Source organism: Lagopus muta, chromosome 1 (genome assembly GCF_023343835.1).
Source record: "Lagopus muta isolate bLagMut1 chromosome 1, bLagMut1 primary, whole genome shotgun sequence".
NCBI classification, from domain to species: Eukaryota; Metazoa; Chordata; class Aves; order Galliformes; family Phasianidae; genus Lagopus; species Lagopus muta.
The window spans coordinates 178569891-178590226 of NC_064433.1; the positions used below are offsets into that span (position 1 = coordinate 178569891).

Consider the following 20336-nt stretch of genomic DNA (forward strand, 5'->3'; position numbering starts at 1 on the left):
GGGCGCGGCGCCGCTCGGCGGAGTTTCCGCGCCTTCCCCTCGGTGGTGGGGCGGTCGCGCTGCCCCTCGGGGAGTCGTGCCTGTCTGCCCGGCCCCCGCCCGCCTCGCCGCTATGCTGCTGCCGTCCGACGTGGCCCGGTTGGTGCTGGGTGAGTGAAGGAAGAAGGCGGGAGGGAGAGCTCGAGCGCGGAGTCCGGGGCCGTACCCCGCCTCTTCGGCCGCTTCTACGGCGCTCCCGGCCCGCCTGGGGCTGTCACTGCGCTGCCCGAGGGTCGCGGGTGGCTGAGCCGGGGGCGGGCGGGGCGGCTTTGGGCGGGCAGGCAGCTAACGGGCGGGGCGGTAGGGCGTCGGAACCGACCCGAAATAGCTGATGGCGGCGGGTGAAGGTGAAGGTTCTGCTGCTCTCCCTTCCCCTCCCCGTGTGTGCCACCTGCGAGGCCAGTGTGAGAGCTCAGCCCCTGTGCAAAGGGTGTTTTCAGGACTGAGGCGGTAGAGCGAACTGTTTAAATGACCGCGTCGTGTGGTTTATGCCGAAGATGAGAGCAAACGAGGTGAGGGCCGCGTTTTCTTTGAGGGCAGTGGGGCATCAGAGCAGCTTCTCAGAGAGCTGCGGGCACCTCATCCCTGAGGTGCTCAAGGTCGGGTTGGATGGGGCTCTGGGCAGCCTCAGAATGGGGCAGTCCTGCGCGTGGCAGGGGTTGGGGCTGGGTGGGCTTGAAGGTCCCTTCCAACCCAACACGTTCTGTGATATGACAGAGCAGGTGAGCAGTGTCAGTGAGCAAGTCGCTGAGGTTTTCTGGCACTTTCCTTTGTATTTTCCTTCAGTTATCCATCATTCTCCTGACCCAGAGCCATTAAGGTTGTGTCTTCAGTGTTTCTCCAGCATGGTTTAGTTTAAATTCCACCCGAAATGTGCATTGCTGCTATCTTGAGAACTGAGGCCATGAGGATGGGTTGTATTTATTCTGGCAAAGCAACAGAAGGTTTCAGGAAACTCTATGCATTTTGAAAGGAGATTTGAAACGACCCAAGGAAGATGAAGATTTCTCCCTGAGCTTTGCTGTAGCAAGTTGGTTGAGTTACAGATTGCTGGGCTGACAGCTTATCTGTCAGGCTCTCAGACACTCTCAATAGAAAATCTTGGCTACATCCTACATACGAGGGATGGTCCATCCCAGCTCGTGTTGGCTGTGGCACAGTGCATGCATTGTGTGCACTGAGCTGAGCAGCTCAAGGTGTGGAGCGGGTGTTCCCTGTAGTGAGCTCTGCTCCCCATTAGGGATTCCTCCTCCATGAGGCATCGCTGAGCTGTGAGCTGGTAAACAGGCTGACAGTGCAGTGCTTCCAGCTGAGGATTTGTTTTCTCTGGCTTTCTGGTGATGTGAAGGTTGGTGGTGATTGAGTTGATAAACAAGGGTAACATGTAAGATAAGCTCACCCAGAGGAAAACTTGTAACAAAATGTATATTTTTCTAAAGAACATGAGCATCAATTAATACTATGAGTTAAGTTTTTACATTTCTTAAGTAGAGCAAAATTAGGAATCATTCCTAGTTCAGAAGGAACTCAACATTTTTTGCTTTAATTTAGTTTTGGCAGCGTTGAAGATTGTGTAATATTACATAATTATTAAATACATGCACGAGCAGGTAAGTTCCATTACCCAGAGAATATTGATTCAGCCATTTCTGAAGGTTGGTAGGCCTTACTTTGCAGGAGGTTCGCAAGCATTCAGTCATCCCATGTGGTGATGTAGTAGTAGATTCAAGAAACATTGCACCTTTTAATGTGTCTACATGATTTGGATGGGAAGAACAGCCATACCAGCGCAGATCCAAGCCCTATCTGCCTAATACCTTGCTCTCAATCCTGGCCAACCATGGGTGGAAATAAGACCAGCATATAATTATATTTTCCCAAAACACACTTATGGCTTTTAGCAAGTTAATGGTTTGAGTGTTTTCTAGCAAAATGCGGGTGAAGAATGAAATTTAGTGGCCCTTTCATTTCCACAGTACCACCACCACTATTTGTCAGGTAAGCCAGCTCCTGCATCCCGATTGCACCCACAGTGGTTATTCCCAGACTTCAAAATGTGCTTATTATTTGGAAACCAGAGTGTGGGCTTTTTGTGTCTGGAATGTGGTGCCCTTTCCGGATATGTTTGGATCTGCTAGAAGATGTTTGTCTTCACGCAGATTTCAAGTCAGCATTTTTCTATAGGCATCATTGACCTGAGGCAGTCCATTTGCAGGTTCCATGTAAATCCGTATGCTGTTGTATATATAACCTTCATTGTGTAATTAGGTTTGTATTTTAATGCTTCTTGAAAATATTTCATGTTCAGTTCTGTTACAGACTAGAAAGGAAAGGCATTTTCCTTTGTGGCTCTTTGTTCTCAGCTCCTTTATTCAGATTGAGCTCTTTTTATCTTTTAGTGTTATAGCAGTTGACAATCAAAGCAGGGCTTGAGAAGCTTGATGAAAGCAGACTGTATTTGTAATTTTGGAAAAGCAGATTTTTTCAGTGTGCATCCTATTATGGTAGCTGTCAAGTCCTGGGGTGTATGGGGTGTGCAGATGGCACCTCATGCATCTGTTCCAAATGAAAATCACAGGAATCGAGTGAGGAGAATGTTTTTATTTTGTTAACTTTTATACAACGTATTTGTGGAAAAAAGTTAGAAACACTGTTCTATCAATTGCACGTTCTACCTGTTTTAGAACAGGATGTGTGCACAGAGTTGCACAGTATTCCTTCTAACGGGGAATTCCTCTAGAAGTCCTTTTAACTATCAAACTATGCTGTTTAGTCTGTGTGAGTTTCGTGTGCTGATCTCTTGAGCCAAGGATCGGAAGTTGCCAGTAGGTGCCCCCTTCCAGCCTTGAGTTGTTTGTAACACGGTGGAGTATCAGCCATGTTTGGTGTCCTCTCTGGTTTTAAAGGAATATTCTGCAAGATGTATGTTCTTTTGAACTAACTCTGCATCCTCATCCAGCATAGAAATCCTTAGCAAGTGGCTCACCATGGTACACAGCTGTTTGTGTTAATGCTTTGATGTCCACTCAGGAGAAGAAATGTATGAAATATAATGGTTTTATCTGATTTGTTGCAGGGTATTTACAACAGGAAAAGCTTCTAGCTACCTGCCGTGAATTTATTTTAGAAAGCTCTGATTTGAAGGAATATGCAGAGCACTGTACAGAGGATGGGTTCATTCCAGCCTGCTTGCTGGTGAGTTTGTTTTCTGAACAGTAAGGTAAATTGTATTCCACCAATGGTAAAGAATATTAAGGTTTTTCAACAATTGCTTCTGAAATGCTGTTTAAAATGATGTGAAGGTGAGTTGAGGATGTGCAGGTCTGACTGCAGATCATTCACTTCAAATTTTGTGTTCATTGTTGCATTTTGTGACATTGGTTGCACTCTATGTGGTTTGAGACAGCTCAGCACCAACAGCTGAGGGTCAGTAGTGTTAGTCTTCTGAAGAGCTGCTTAAATGTGGTGTGATACAGCAGATGAAGAGTAAGTTGTTAGAGAAGATTCTAAAATCAGTGTGTTTTTCTTTTTTTTTCAGTCCCTGTGTGGAAAAAACTTGACAACTATTCTTAATGAATATGTAGCCATGAAAACAAAAGGTAAAGCTTCAGAGCAAAGCTCTTTCAAAATTTTTCCTATTTCTCTGTTGTGAACTTCCTTAAGGGAGAGAAAATTTCTCCACCTGTGCTTGGATTTAGTGCAACTTTGTCTGTGCTGGAAGATTTCCCCATTATGTAGACAGCTATAAATTAGAACATTGTATAGTGAGCAGGTTGTCTTTGGAGTTTCCATACTAGGTATTCTGACTTCATGTTTGAGTGAAGCACAAAGATACAACAAAGTGTGCAGAATGTGTAGGGTTGTGTTTTTTAAGTTGTGCTGTTTCCTGTGAGATAAAAGCCAAGAAGAATCCTGTGGTGTGAAGTGTTTGTTGTCTGGTTTTTAGAACTGATTAAAATAAGTCTGAATAAATTAATATTTTATATGAATAGTAGAAGGAGAATTAGAGCTTTTCTTGTTCAAAGTTTAAAAGCAATTACTGAGCTTGTGCATGTTGCTTAGTCTTAACACTTCTTATACATGTTGCATGATCAGACTGTAGTAGTGTTTAGATCCAATTTAAGAAATGTCACGTTTGGATTACTTTTTAAAATATTGGTCTTTTCATGCTGTGTTTGATAGGAATGGTAGCTTAGGCAGAAACTTTCTTTCATAGCAGTTTCACGTTGGCACCTTGAAAATAGTATGTATGAGTGCTTGCTTCCTTTCGTTTATACTTGAATGTTCTGTACTTCGAGTAGCAAATGGTTTTGCTTGTTTGTGCCACAAAATAAAGCCTGAATTACAGAGGGCCATATGCCACATTACAATCTTCAAAATCATCCAAGTGGTTTGGGAACACAAGTCCCACTTTCAGAACTGAGGAAGTTAGTTTAGGTTAGCGTGTGTTTGCCCAGGTATCAAAACCATGTGCAGGCTATGTTGGGAAATACTGTCTTGAACATCTTTCCCTCCGTTTCATTTAGGCTTCTAAAACTGAGAACTGCTTCCATGACGAGTGTATATTTGTATCAAATCAAGTTCTTTAAATTAGGAGCTGGGGCTCTCTAATTAGCAGAATACTGAGAAGACAAGTAGATAACTATGGTTAAATGATGCTTGAATCATCCCATCATAATTAGTTGACTGTGATTTTACTTTTCTCTATGTGTTACTTGTTGTAGGCACTTAAAATGTGTTTCTTATTTTGTTATGGTTTGCTCTAGAAACAACAAATGAAGTTCCAGCAATGATGTCATCTCTGTGGAAAAAATTAGACTATACACTTTCTCAGATAAGGTAATGCAGTTCTGCAATCAAAAAAGTAAATTGTGCCATAAGATTGAGACCCTACGTTGCTCAGCTCTCCTTATCATTGAATGAGAATGCTTTTGCTATCTATTGCCTCTGAAAGATGGTGAGAGAGAGAGGTATGGAGAGCTGGTAGTTATGCAGACATTTCAAGATAATGCCCTCCTTATCTGCTGTTATGGTTTTATATGTGGCTTTCCACTCATAAGTCAATACATTATGAGTCATATAGAATCTGAAACCATTGTGGTTACTTGATCAAAAACCCAACACATTCTTCATCTGAAGAATCTGTGGCCATTGTTTAGAAGTGTAAAAACAAAAATCAATAGAAGAAAACTTTGTGAAGAAATGCTTAACTGTGAGCAGACTGATGTTAGCTGTATGATGCCATCACGATGCATAGTTGAGTGCTTCCAGTGTGCTCCATTCATTTATGTCACCTGCTTTATTTTCTAGGAGCATGCAAGGCTCCACGGGGTTTTCTGCTAATCAGAGGAGTAAGTATCTGAACCATTCATATGGGATCAGTTGGCTTTATGTTCTAATGATCTGTTTTGGTGAAAAACAAGGGAATGCTGCAGCAAGCAGTAACTCAGCCTTACTCTTACAGTATTGCCGAATCTCTACTGCAGTAGTTTTTAGCATGTGACTGCTCTCTTCAGCACAGCCTGTGGTTTACTGTGACGGTCAGGAGACCAAAAAGAAAAGTTGTGCCCTTTGCAGGTGACTCGAAGTGTCAATACAGTGTTTTCTTATCTGCTGAAATCTTTTTTTTTTCCCTTTAATGCCGTTCAAATGTCTAAAAACTGCTGCTTGAATCCTGAAGCGGTTCACAGAGGAACTGAAAACGTAACCAGTCTTATTACGATGTGTTTCCAATGAATGACAGTTTTAAAGATTGTTTTCATATGAACATGTATCAAGCAAAATATATTGTTCTTCCTAACAAAGAGACACTTGTTCTGTCGAGAATTGTTTCTTCCATTGCAAAAACTGCTGAGAGAACTTTTAAAGGCAAAGTTATTTAACTTGAAAATACATTTTTTACTTTGTAGCACTATTGAGTAACCTGTATGAGAAAAGGGAACATGAAATATAATAATTATTTTTGGATCTGAGATTCACTGGATTGGATGGCATTCTGTTGTTTGAATTTGCCAGGTTTGGTATGATAAAGAAATACAAGAAATAACCTTGTCTTTGCTATTCCAGCCAAGGTCAGTTATGAGTTGCATTTTACATAGTGAAATGTCATTTTGGTATGATTTGTTCCTGTTAATGTTTAAGCAGTGGTATGAGTGTGGTTACAGTGTCAGTGTAAGTTGTCTGTATTTGAATTCTTTTGGTTCAAACCTGTAATGCAGGAGACAAAGATGAGTGGTGCTTACTCGTTGAGTTTCATAAACCAGTTGTTGAAGCACAGAAAAGTTCCAATGAAACACCTGTAATTAGGTCTAAAATTACTATATTCAAAGACTGCTTCTTTTTAAGCATCCTTTTTAAGATGGTTTATCATATATTTTCATGTCTTTGCTATCTCTAGCACGTACAAGAAGTGGAATTGTAGAAATGAAACGACAGAGAATGCTTCAGCAATCAGCTCCTCCAAATTCAGGACTGTTATCTGTAGCCCCTCAGCCCGGACCACAGTATCCCTCTTCTACCGTATCTCCTCAAGTTATCCACAAGCCAACAATAAATCAGAGTATATCACAGGCAAGACTGAATACATTGTTTGTTCACCAGCCACAAGCCCAAGAAAACAAGATCAGCAGTAAGTGACCCTGTTGTTTTTTCTTTAAAACATTTATGTCTGTGGAAGTTCTGGATATAGGTGAATATCTTCTAGAATTGGGACTAACTGTCTGCTACTGGAAAAGTTTTAGAGAATTTCAAACTCTTCATAACAGTTAAAGTGATTAAAATAAATGGAGTGCCAAAAGAGAAATGGCTCTTGCAAACTTGCTGGCTAACATCGGTTCAGAGATCAGAAGTGCATCAATTTGTCATTATTTGATTGTGTGTAATTACACTCTCCCAAGGCACTTGTAGCAGAGAAAATAAATTCTTTCTCAGGTTTCTCCTCTTTAAAAGGAGTGCTTCTCATTCTCATGATAATACAAAACTGTTTTTGATTAATTCCATGGAGTTGATTGGAATGTAATAAATAATGTGAATATTTCTATATTGCCCTAGAGTGTCAATGGAAAAAATATTTATGTTATTGTCTCTTTCTGCCTTTATAAAGCAGGAGATTTCATACACATTCAAGTTCCAGCATCACAAGAACGAAAGCTTCACTCAAACTTGCTTTCTCCAGGAAGGAGAAAAAGGTGATCACTTCTTTTAGATCATGTAGAGGTTTTCCAGTGTTGTAATCCTTAGCATAAGTGAAATGCAGTTTGCCACAGTGTGTGTATATTTCTAACTTTTCTGAAGTCAGACACAATGTATGCATAGAGATAATTAAGCGATTGTTTGATTTTGTTGTACTTCCAGTATGTGGTTAATTTTATGTTGATTATGATCTTTCATTTGCTAAGAAGGAAGTATTTGATTTAGTGAACATGACAAATTGCTTGGAATGTTTCAGTGAATCTCAAAAGAGGAAAAGTGTGGCAACATCTGGACCTCCTGCAGGAAGTAAAAGTTCTCAAGATCCTGATGAAGTAATAATAGAAAAAGAAAGTGAGCCACTTGAAGAGTTTATAGATGGTAACTTCCCAGTGAGTATACAATTATGGAAGGTATTTACATTTAAGAACCAACTTCAGACTAAAGAGAACTACATTTTTGTGTTGTTTGTTGTAGGAATTACAGAAATTAACTTCTGAAGCTAAATGTATTGTTTATATTTGAACTTGCTCTGTATATTGAGCTTGTGAGGATAGCATGTTTAGGCAGAGTTTTGGTAGTGTTTTTTTTTTCCTTGATCTACTGACTTTGCTAAGACACGTGTGAGCTGTTAGAATACTGTTATTTTTTTAGCAAAGGAAAACCAGAAAGCACAATAAGCCTTGCTGCACTTCAGGAGAGCAGAGAGAGCGATGCTTGTGATGCTTTTCATAGAGATGTTGTTCAGTCATAGATGGCCTGTCCTGGTGGACAGTAAAGATACTGCAGTCAGAGGTAAGTCAGCTTATTCAGAAAGAGGAGGAGTTTGTAACAGCTACACAAGAAGTAGTTGAAGTAGAGCTTGTCATCAGTGTCTGTTGTATCAGGGAGCATTGTGTATATTGAATTGATTGTTTGATTTTACAAGTTGGAAATTTATGCTTCTTTTTTGTTGATAATAAAAAATAAAAAGCTGACTGCTTTGAAATTCTACTTTCTAGCAATTGATTATTGAAAATGCCAGAGAAAAGATCCTGAGCAACAAATCTCTTCAGGAAAAGCTAGCTGAGAACATTAACAAAATCCTGGGCAGGTAATAGAAGGAACCTCTAAATTTCATCTGTACACTTATTTGATTTATTTTTGAGTTCTGAACTAATAACTGCTCTGTTCCAGTGATGGCAATGTCACTCAGGCACCTAAACAGGCAGAAAGTGGCCCAACAGAACAGGAGACTTCAATTGATGAAATCCTTGGACTTCAGGTGGGTCTGGTTTGTGCTTTTTACATTTTTGAAGATCAGCTACATCAGAATGGTCAGTAATGGAGACTTTGCTGAACCTGTGCCTACCTTTAATCTGGCATTGTCCTCCTCTCCTCATTCTCCTTCCCCTCTCTATGAAAGACAGCTGAGCCCATCTAATGGGTAACTTCTACCCAAGGCACAGTCCCACAACTTCCCTTTATAATCATCATCTCTTACCTATTTGGTGAGCTGGTTCAAGGTCTGAACCAAGAGATCTTTTGCTGGAGTTAAGTTTTAGCCAGTTTAACACCCTGAATTCATTCTTCACTGTGCCAGGCAGTGGAAGCCGCAGCAGGATTGCAAGGCAGGGAAGTGGGACCACTTCTGGCATATCAGAGTGTTACAGAGAACTTAGAAGATCTCCTGGAGGTCATGGCATGTATTTAAATTCTTGAAAAGGCACTGAATGCCCCACTCATCTTCTTCTTGGGCTGCTACCAAAGAAGTCAGCCTGGAGCAGGAACCTTAGATCAGTGTCCTCTGCAGCTGTGCCTCCCAGCTGCCTGCCACAGAAAAGTAGTCATGTTGTAGAACAAAGTGAGTAGATTAAAGGAAACTGTCTTTTGCATAGTGTTGTCTTACAAATGTATGCAAAAACAGGAAATCAAAAGTTAGTTTGGGGATTTTTTGCCTGTGGTTGGCTAGTGCAGCCTTGCAGTATTCACACAGTCTATATGAGCTTCCGCTGTACCCTGAAATTCAGTCTTTCTTAACAAATGCTTGTCATTATTTGGAGAGTATCCCAGCATGCATGTGAGGGCTGTAATGTGTGCCAGAAATGTTGGGATTTTGCAGGGCTCTATTTCTTCAGTTGTTAATATTTTTTACAGACCTGAAATGCATGGCAGAAACATTTCCTATGTTTGTCTTCATGTTTATGTGATGAACAGAAGTAACAGAAGTGAAAATAAGATGGAAACGATTCTTACCCATTTTTCTTCGAGCTGTGAAAGCAATTGTCTAACAGTTCTGCATGTCTTGTCGTAGGGTGAAATTCATATGTCGGAAGAGGCTATACAGGACATTCTGGAACAGACAGAATCAGATCCTGCTTTTCAGGCGCTCTTTGACTTGTTTGATTATGGTAGGGTATATTGTTCCAAACTGTACCATTGTTATAAAACAGCAAGAATTATGATATTGTTTTCAAACATTCCTTGAGGAAGCAAAGCTAGCTCAGCAGACCTCTTTTGCATGAGAAATAGACTGTATGGCATCTGTGTCCTGTGACTTGGAATTGGATTCTGGCAAACATGACTGTAAAGTACTGAGGATTCATTTGGCTGAAACGTTAGACTCTTCTGATATAAGGGATGATAGCTCATGTCTGTTTTTCAATTCTTTTGTGTTATTTTTCTATTTGATCAGGAATATCCTTGCATAAAATATGTTTCTGTACTTTTGCTGGATTTATTATGAGTACAGAGTTTTTGATGTGTTTAGGATAGTGTTTCTTGAACTTGAAATCCATATGATTCATTTAAAATGCATTACTTACATTTGTATTTAAAATAATACATTTAATCATTCAGCATACTCTATTTTGAAAATAGGGAAGAACAAGGTAAACAAGAATTTGCCTGTTGGTATTTCTGGTCAGAGTGGGGTAGAAAACACAATGCTGGTGGATGCGGATAACCTGGAAACACTTGAAAGTTCTTTAGGAACAGAAGAAACTAGTAAGTGTAGGTTTTGTTGTCTTTTGTTGTCTGTTTGTGGTTCTTTTTCCCTCTAAAATTCCTTCTAATCTGTTCATTTTTTTCATGATGAAAGTATCTCCAGACAGTTAAATTGTTAATATTTTTGGTGCTGATACGTCCTCTGATGTTTACCTTGTATTGCCATGTGGATGCACTTAGTGTGTAAGAAAGTTTCAGGCTATTAAACTTTTGCAAGTAATGTTGTTAAGCTCCTGTATGAAAGCGGAATATCTGCAAAACTTTTCTCATTCAGAACAGAGATTCTATGTAAATTTTCACTGTAGAGCACATAAAGATAATGTTTTACATCTAACCTTACTACTCTTTTCTATCTATTCTGTATTGTGTTGGTTAATTGATCCCCAAAATAGCCTTACTCTGGACAAAAGGTTTGTCTGCCCCATTCTTAACAGCTGTCAGTCAGTAGCAGGTATTGAAAAAAAGTCAAGCAATCTTTATCCTGAAGTATTCTATGAGCAACTGACCTCTTATGTGTATGCTCATTATTTATGCTTAGACTGAATTAACAAGTTGTCCAGTCTGTGTAATCTAAGTGTATTTTGCATGTACTCTCCACGCAACTTGAAAGTAAGGATGAGTAGTGTTATTCCTACTTCATTTTACATGGATCAGTTTTCCACTTAAGTGATTAGTTCACTCTAAAACCCTGGACAATTACCATTCTTTGTAATAACTGTGGAACCAATTTAGTCTCTGTTTTACAGGTGATAATTCTAGAGAAGTGCTGTCCTGTAAAGGTTTTCAGTTGGAAGAAACACCGTGTGCCATGAAGAATCCCATTAATGATGACGATATGGCAAAGAAAAATGCAACCAATGACCAATTGAATGGAAATTGTAGGCTACGGAAGGAGGCTGACGTACTTAAAGCCATTACCCATGAACATATTGATGAGCTGGAAATTGCTTTTGACTCTGTGCCTGTTCTGACTGAATCTAACAAGAGGCAAATTTCTGATAGCGAACGTCATGAACACTGTCAAGATTCTTATGGTAAAAAAGACTCGTCCACACTAGTACCTGGAAGTGAAAAATGTATGGAAATTGAAAAAGATACACTAAGTCATAGTGCTCAAAGTAGTCCTAATTTGGAATGTGTTCATTCTGGTAGTCCGCAGATTCCTTTGGTTTCACTGGAAGAGGGTTGTAGAGCTGGTGAGAACAGAACACGGCCTGCAAGTAAATGTCACTTTTCACCACACACATCAATACCTGAAAAAACACTCGCTAAAAGCCCTCCTGATGGAAGCCCTGTCCACAGTGCCCTGCTGAGAAAAAATAATACATCAATTTCTAGCCCATCAGCAGATTTGGGAAAAGAACAGGCTGTAACAAATGGTACAGCTCCGTTACTTAATATTTCACAGGAGAACTTGAGCCACCGTACTAACCAGCAAGATCAGAGTGTGCACTCAGACTGTGCTGCAAAATCCACAGTGAATATATCAGATCTTGGCAAAACTGAGTTGCAGCTTGAAGCTGCTGGTACTTGTAAAAAAACACAGTCAGATGATCAGCATGCACTTGATAACCCTAAGAAAGACTTTAACCTCCCTTCAGGACTATCGAACTCAGAGGGAGCACAAGTGGAAATGCAAGAAATGCAAGAAACTTCATCTTCTGCAAAAGCAGATACTGATAACATGTATTTCTCTTCCGGTGATGATGCGTGTACAGGAATTTCTGTGGTATCCACTGAAAATAACCTTACTACATCTGAAACGTGCCGCTCTCCTCTCCCAGAAACTGCTTCTTCAACAGATGAATTGAGTACTGAAGCCAAAAGCACAAGCGGTGCATCTTCCAGTAGTCAACCAATGGATGTTGATCCTTCTAATATCATGTCCCTCAAGATCATCATCAGCGATGATCCGTTTATTTCGTCAGACACGGAGTTAAATAATGCTGTTTCCAGCATCACAGGAGAAAATTTGCCAACGATAATATTGTCATCTCCAGCCAAATCCCCCAGCAAAACTGCAGGCCTGTCCAAGTGTCTGACTTCAGAAGACACAGAGAAAAGTGCAGAGTCAGCATTGGCAGAGCAGAATCTCCTTGTGCTCCGACCTAAGGATCCTGTGGTCACCGCAGTTAACACTCAGAATGAGGACTGCACTGTTTTTTCAGTTGCAAGCACAAGTAATCTTTCCAAGGAGGGAGGTTTTATTCAGTTGATGCCGGCAACAAGCACAGCTTTTGGCAGTACAAACAACCTGTATATAGCCACCTGTGTGACTGACCCAGCTGCCTTAGGCACGGCTGTAACTCCTTCCAACGTGGTTGTACTGCCCGGCAGCTCAATGCCTCTTGCTGCCCAAGCACCAGCAGTCCAGCAATTACGGACTCCTCCTAGATCCAGCAGTACATTTGCAGGAAACCAGGCTATCTCCCCAAGCTTCCCACAAGGTAACTTCACTATTTGAAAAATGTTGTTGTGTTTCATTCTTTCATAAAAGTGAGCTGAATTTTTAAACGTTGCTCTTTCTGCCCCTTGAAACCAGGAACTCGTGAGCATGTTAATTGCTGCTAAAATTAAATAAAAGCCATGGAGAGGCCCTGCCTGCTATGCATGGTAATTCTGTGTGATAGAATGCAAACAATAGGTACTTCCACTAAGCATCAAAAAGAACTATTTGATGTTGGTATTTCTGCCTTTAATTAAAAGTTCAAGACTTAGGATAGCTACGTTCTACTACTTCATTTAATTTTGAACCATTTCTCAAAAAAAGGAAAAGTATTGGATTAAAGGAGCCTATCAAAACTAATAATAACACCTGTTTTCTAGTTGAAATGTATAATAAGGACCATGAAGATTTTCAAAAAAGGCAGAGATTTTCCTGCCAAAGGTTTGGCTGTACACAATTCTAAGAAATTCTGTCTTGAAGCTTTTATTTTCACTTCCACATGTATGTATGTCGCTCTGAATGTAATGCCTCTATTTCCATGGAAACTACAACAGATAGAAAGAGCACTATTTGGTAGAGCAAATTCTCAGCTACAAAGCACTATTTTCAATACAGTCACTGCCATTAGCTCTGCACTTTTGCTGGCAATGGAAAAGAGTCTGGATGTCACACTTACAAAAGTCTGCTCCAGCAGATGTGATCAGCTGTTTTACTGCTGCTATGACCATGGACCGTGTTGTTGCTAGGAAAAAGTTGCTGCCCACATGGTCCACTTTTCACTGTGCTCACAGCCACTGTTGGTCTCTGTAAACATTCAGCAGGTGTTGATGAATTTCCATTGGTGACATCTTTTCCACATGTGGGAATTCAATGGCAAACCTTTGATCCATACACACTCCCATGTCAGATGCCATTGTGTCAGACTGCCCCTCTGCTGCCAGCTGTCACACAGCAACAAAATGCCACGGGATATTGGTGGAAAGGTTCAATATCTACTGCAGTACCACCAGCATCCACCTCTGACTTTGTGGGCCAACATCGTAAAATAGGAAGCATTACTTCTGGAGCAGCCCTTTCATTTTTGTTTCTATGCAATTGTAATACTTTGATGTGTTTTTAGGTTCTGCTATTATTATCACATCTCCAGTGCAGCCTGTTTTGCAAGGAATGGTGGGAATGATTCCTCTCTCAGTAGTGGGACAAAACGGGAATTCCTTCTCAGCGCCTGCCCGCCAGGTAGCCTGTCACAATTCAGTCTGTCTCTTTTCAAAATTAAAGCTCAAGTGATAAGATTTCTTTTGCTAAACTGTAACTGAATATTTTGATTCTTTTAAGGTTTTGCATATGCCTGTAGCTAATCCAGTGTGCAACAGAAATGTCCCAAAACTTCCCATCCCACCCAAATCACAAAAGATTCCTGGAGCAAGAAACAAGACCAATGCAGGTATTCACTTTGCATTCTTGAGGAGGGCAGAATACATGTGAAGGTTCTAAAGATGTATGAGTTCTGCGTAATAAATGCCCTGGGAAGAGTAAAGGGAAGCTGTCTGTCCATGTGTGGAGCTCCAGTACAGGAGGGATGTGGAGCTCTTGGAGGGAGTCCTGAGGAGGGTCACAAAGATAGAGCTCCTCTCCTATGAAGACGGGTTGAGGTAACTGGGCTTGTTCAGCTTACAGAAGAGAAGGCTCTGGGGAGAACTCATCGTGGCCTTTCAGTACTGGAAGGAAGCTTACAAGCAGGAGGGGGACCTACTTCTTACACTGATAGTGACAGGATGAGGAGGAATGGCTTTAAACTAAAAGCAGAGATAAACTAAAAGAGGAAATTTAGGTTAGATGTTAGGATTACATTTTTCACTTGTAGAGTGATGAGGCACAGCTGCCCAGAGAAGCTGTGGGTTCCCCATCCCTGGAGGAGCTCAAGGATGGGTTGGATGGGATTCTGGGTGGCCTCAGCTGGTGGGGGCAGCCCTGCCCACAGCACAGGTTTGGAACTGAATGATCTTTAAGGTCCCTCCAGCCTAAGCCTTTCTGTGATTCTATGACAACTTGTGCATTAGCCAGTCTACCTTTTTTAAAAAAAGCCGTGGGCTTAAGCATAAAAATGAAATAGAATGAAGCTGCAAATTAAGAAGAAACTGAGGATGGTGCAGTTAGTCTGCTTTCTGGTTCTCTGGGTGACCAAGAGAGCTCTCTGTAGTTACTTCCCTTCTACTTGGAAATTTTGGCTGTGCATTTCTAAGTCCATCTCTATTGGTTTTGTCTTGCCAAACATCTGCTACCCACACGTAGATAGCAGGTTTCTTGGTCATGCTCTTTGCTAATTTGTTAATCCGTACATTTTAAAGTAAATGAAAAATTTGCAGGACTTTCTCACTAGATTTTATTGATTCTCTACCAGCTAAAATGTCATTGCACTAATTGTGAGATAATGTACTCCAAATAGTAGTAGTAGTCTACCAATGCTTTATCTCTTGTTCCAGGAAAACCGGTACCGAGCGTATCCGAAACGTCAAACCATATAAATGCTCGAGCACAAAGGTAAGAAGTACCAGGCATTCAAAGCTGCTTGCCTTCTCCTGCCATGAATTTCTTCGTACAGCATTGCCTAGGAGGAAGGCAGCTTTTTGAACAGTGGTATAATTAGGATCCCCCATCTCTTTTCCCAGGTCGAAGAGCGGCAGCCTCCCTAATTGTTGTTACAGGCTCCATTTGCTACCTTATTGTCATCCCTTCTGGCCTCTGAACTTTCTGCAGTCGTTATTCCCTATTCTCAGTATTTTGTGTGTTGATAACATTTATTTATAGATTGAAGAGAGTTGAGAAAGTCAAAATGAGATGATATCATTTTGGTAATTCAGCTTTCTGTTAATTTTAACTGTCTCCAGACAGCTGAGCTGAAATTATGCAGTAAGAACAAGTATGTTTCTGAAGTATTTTCACCTCTTTTTCAGGACTGGAAATTCAGACAAGCTCATCACTGCAGAGCTAGGAAGGAAAGTGGAGGAGAACTTGCCTGCTGCACCAGCAGAGAGCACAAGCTCAAATTCGAGACAAGGTGAAAGTCACAGGAGAGTGCTTTGCTTTGACAACATCCTACCCGCTGCAGGTGGAAACACCCAAGCACAGACTGTGAAGAGTTTGCCCCAAAAAGAAAGAAACGAAAACTCTTCATTTGCTGTTGATTCGGCACCATCCTCTGCCAAAGCACAGGCAGCAAAGCGAGAGAAAGATAAAACATTGCCTAGAATTCTCTGTAAGCCAGAAATTGCTGGCACCAGAAGCACAGCTGTGAAGGAGCCGCAGCCCGAGCGGAAGGTTGTAACGGCAGGGCTTCCCTCAGATCCCTTCCACAAGGCTACAGCAAATAAAGAAAACGAACTGCGAAGAGATAGTGATGAAAAACAGAAGAACCAGGACACTGCCAAACTGTCCAATGGCCAGCAGAGTGTTAGCTTATGGAATGAGAAGACGGTTGCTTCGGTGCAAGAACTAAACAAGAAGCAAGGGTCACTGTCAAATGGGAACAGCAAATCTTCACCACCTGTTTCTCTGTCTTCAAAGGAGCCAAAGCGAGAAGCAGCCAAAGTTTCCAGCCAAGGCCTTTGCCTGTCAAGTCCGTTCACCAAGCAGTGTGTGGAAATGTTGCAGGACATTCAGTGGCACAGCCCTAGTGGTAAAACAGTTGAAAACGGCGAATTGCCAGTACCCCGTACCCCATCTGGAGTTGGAGACAGGCATACAGATGACACCGCAGACAGCGTACGAACCCCAACCTGCCGGCGATTCAACGAGGACAGCGCAACCCCTAGAATCATGGTCCCTCCTGCCACACCAGACCTGCCTGCCTGCAGCCCTGCTAGCGAAACTGGCAGCGAGAACAGCGTCAGTATGGCTGCCCACACGCTGATGATCCTCTCCCGGGCTGCTATTGCGAGGACTAGCACTGCAACTCCTCTGAAGGACAACACCCAGCAGTTCAGGTCTTTAAGGAGCACAGTAAAGAAAAGGAAACTAGAGGACTTGAATGAGGGTGAGAGAAATTCTCGTTCCACAAATAGGAAAGACCTCCAAAGCTCTCCAACGCCATCAAAAAAGAAGAAAATAAAGGTAAGTACAGACACTATTGAAATCATGAATGTATTAAACATGTATATTGTTTATAATGGTTCAGAGGTATTAGTCCAAATCCTTGACATCCTGTTTATGTTTGTTGGTTGCTAACACTGCCTCTTGGCCTGTTCTGAACTAAGTTCTCTTAAGATGAATGAGCTCTTCATTCTCATACTCATAGAATCACAAGGTTGGAAAGGACCTACAAGATCATCTAGTCCAACCGACTCCTATCAACTGTCCAGTCATACCTATGAAAATCAAATGATTTCCTTTAAAAAATGAATGAGTTTGTAAATTCTAACTTCAACTTAAATTTCTAGATTGAATTTAGAAATCAGGCCAAATTAGACTATGGCTTTCTAAAATCCAAACTGTTCTTGCATCCTTATTTACTACTAGGACAAGCCTACATTTGATGTATTCTCCCACTTTGTAGCCCAGAGAACCTTGCCTTTGACTTGAGGGTTTGGCAGATAGCAAAGGTGTGAGACAAAAAGGTGATGTATGTCAGCAACCAAAAAGGAGGCACAGTATAACTTTGTTACAACTAAGCATGGCAGTCACACAGTCCTGACATATTCTAAGTGAAAAGCAATCAGTAACTCATCCTGCAGGTTCCCAGGGCTGAGAGGTGTGCCTGTTGGAAGTGGGGGGGGGGGGAGGGTGCTGCTAAAGTTGAGAGTTGAATTCCTGCCCACAGGCACACGGTTTGTATGCTGCAGGTATACAGATGTCTGTATGCACTTTGGTATCTGATTTCTGAATGAGCTTTGTGGAGTTCTTTCTGCAAAGCAAATGGAAGGTTGAGAGAAGACGGAAAGCTTCCAGACTGCTTTGGTACCCCCAGCTTCTCAGTATCTAACACAAGTGTTCATTTCTTCTCCTACAGAAAAAGAAGCTCCCAAATTCTTTTCCAGCAGGAATGGATGTGGACAAGTTCTTGTTATCTTTGCATTATGATGAATGAAAGAAGGTGAACTGTGACAATATAGAGCTAGGTATCGTTATTGCTGAGGTTTTGCATGAGAAATTAGTTCTGAAGGGTGAGTTGCACTTTCAGTGCACTGAAGTTTCACTTTATAGCAAAATCATGCTGTTTCTGAAGCAGGTTGCTAAGTGTAAATATTGAGTTGGTATATGTTTATTTTTGAAAAAGCACTTGCGTAATTATAGAGCCATTTAATTTGCAAAGTTGTAAATTTGTATAAATGTAATGTTAAGAAGTTGTATGTTTCCCATTATACCCCGTTGTCTGTGCTCTGCTGCATTCTCTGTTACCCATGGGAACTGCTTCGTCCCTTCACACAGCAGTTGTACATTTGAAGGTGGCGTTTGTAGTTCACTGCTCTGAGCCCCGGCTGGTTAACCTCCAGCTTCCCCCCTTGCTGAACCCCACAGGAATTTCACCTTTGGCTCTGACTGGTTTGGACTCAAAGTCTTTTCTCCTGGACCTGTATTGTAAGGCTTTGAGAGAACGAACAGAAATACCCAGTAACAAAACAGAAGGGGAAAGAACAAAAAAAAAACCCCAAAGCCCACCCAAAGCATTTCTAATCTCTTGGTTTTCCCAACCAGGCACTGAGATAGAGGGATTTCAATTTGTGTAGGCCTCACATGTTTACAGGGTTTGTTACACAGGATGTCTTTGATGCAAAATTACTTCCAGTGTGAATACTTAAATTGTAGCCCCAGCCAGACAAGGATTTCAAGTGCTCTACTGCAGAGGTAAATTCTTTCATCCATCATTTGTACTGTTGAGAAAGCAGTTGTTAGTATTACTTATCCTTTAGTAAGACACAGTAAAATTTGCACCTCATCTTTCTGTTTAACATAGGACTTGCTGTAGTTACAGAAACTCTTCAGGAGAAGAGCAGCTCAACCTGCATTTTACGTATTAACATTAGCATGGGAGCAAACGAGCACCCTCATCCTTGCTCCAATAGTGCAGAATGCTCTCTTTTGGTGTCCTCCTGGGTTCTCAAGTTATTGAGGTCTTAAAACACTGCAAGTTTTCCTGTAAGAGAGCTGTACAGCAACAGGGCAATGTTTCAGATAGTATACAAGGATTCCTAAGGAACCAATATTATGCAGTAGATGTTTATATTAAACCCATCCAATAACTGAATACTGCATAGCATTTACAGCTTGAATAAATATTTTTGTTTTAATAACAAGTGTGTCTTGTTTAATGTTTTGCTTGTCAGCCAAGCAGTTTGGTGGATATTGTATAGATGTGTTATGGTGGTATATATATCAGTCATTTTTTGTAGACAGAACTGAGTATTAAACACTGGATTCTAATAGCACTAATTCGTAGAATAGAACCATAGAATGGCCTGGGTTGAAAAGGACGACAATTATCATCTAGTTTCAACCCCCTGCTATGGGCAGGGTCACCAACCAGCAGACCAGGCTGCCCAGAGCCACATCCAGCCTGGCACTGAATGCCTCCAGGGATGGGGAATCCACAACCTTCCAGGGTGAAATTGCCAGGGGCCAGAGCAGGAAAGCCAAAAAGATGTTTGCTGCAAGCCAGCCTTTCATGCTTGATAGTACTGAATGCTGATGTGTGATATTTTTAAGCAATTTATTTGCCACTTATTTAAGGCAGAGCGTTGCCCTTCCATAGGGCAGCCAGTATTCTCTGTGCTTCACTTTCAGTGCACGTAATGTGGCAGTGCTGAAGCCATGAATTATCAGTGTGCTTAGTTATGCTTTCAAGCAAAAGGTTTCCAAGCTGCTGTGGTTTGGGCAGGTGTTATTCAGAAGAACAGATAACAAAGTGTGGATGAAGGTTACTTTTCTCCTTTCTGTGTAGCATTTAAACCCACTGCATGTTTGCTTCAAGTATGTTCCTTGGCAGAGAAAAAGAAAGAACACCACAAAACCAGCACCCCTCACAGCCAAGCCAAAGTATTTATTCCCCTTCCTTAGTGTAAGCAAATTTAAAGGCAATCATCTGGTAAAGGTGACTTCCTGCTGAAACATATGCTAAGGTAAGAAAGCAGCTGTCCTCTATCTCAGCTAAGAACTGGGTAGTGTCTGAGTGGTTTTCTTCTGCAAGCGGCTTTGGGATTAGAACAGGTGGGTGGAACAGCCTATTTCTGCCCTCTGGTAAAAAGCAGTTAAGAAACTGCATCTATCTCGCTGTAGTCCTGAACAAGATTCACTCTGCAGGAAGGTATTTTCCTGTTTCCCCACACTTACAAAATAAATGCTGAACTCAGTTTCCCTGAAGTCGTAACCGTGAGCTCCTGAGTGCAGCCACAGGGCAGGGTTATTGAAGGAGGGAACGGCGCTGGCACAAGTGCAGGCCTGAACCTGCCTTGTTCTGAGCAGTGGCAGAAGCGTCCACCACAGGTGGTCACGTGAGCAAAACAGGAGAAGCAGCACTTTGATGTGAGGCCACCCTTAGCTGTGCTCTGTCAGTACCTGCAGTTCTAAGTCAGTCACGCCACCCTGGCTCCCAGCCTACTTTCCACTGTCAGGTCGTAGGAGCACTGCAGGAAGCTGTGTGACTTAAAGAACTCAGTGGCACTTGAGAAACCACAAGTGAGAGGAG

At 41.6% G+C, this 20336-nt stretch overlaps 1 protein-coding gene across 1 annotated transcript; it reads left to right on the top strand.

Moving 5' to 3' along the window:
• Positions 1-3: 3 nt before the first annotated feature.
• Positions 4-20214, top strand: LOC125688927 (protein NPAT). The gene is made up of 18 exons (XM_048935553.1): positions 4-149; positions 3116-3234; positions 3578-3638; positions 4806-4878; positions 5350-5390; positions 6437-6667; positions 7142-7226; positions 7487-7619; positions 8229-8320; positions 8404-8491; positions 9521-9617; positions 10087-10218; positions 10959-12659; positions 13779-13894; positions 13994-14102; positions 15142-15199; positions 15613-16768; positions 17664-20214. Exons 1-18 carry the CDS (start codon positions 113-115, stop codon positions 17739-17741), a joined length of 4407 nt encoding a protein of 1468 aa, XP_048791510.1. The 5' UTR covers positions 4-112; the 3' UTR covers positions 17742-20214.
• Positions 20215-20336: the final 122 nt, after the last annotated feature.

What these genes read in the sequence shown, in the direction of transcription:
- LOC125688927 (XM_048935553.1), top strand. Translation starts at nt 113, where the DNA reads ATGCTGCTGCCGTCCGACGTGGCCCGGTTGGTGCTGG. An exon ending in TCTCAGCGCCTGCCCGCCAG is followed by an intron (nt 13,895 to 13,993) that starts GTAGCCTGTCAC and finishes GATTCTTTTAAG; the next exon opens with GTTTTGCATATGCCTGTAGC. An exon ending in AAGAAACAAGACCAATGCAG is followed by an intron (nt 14,103 to 15,141) that starts GTATTCACTTTG and finishes CTCTTGTTCCAG; the next exon opens with GAAAACCGGTACCGAGCGTA.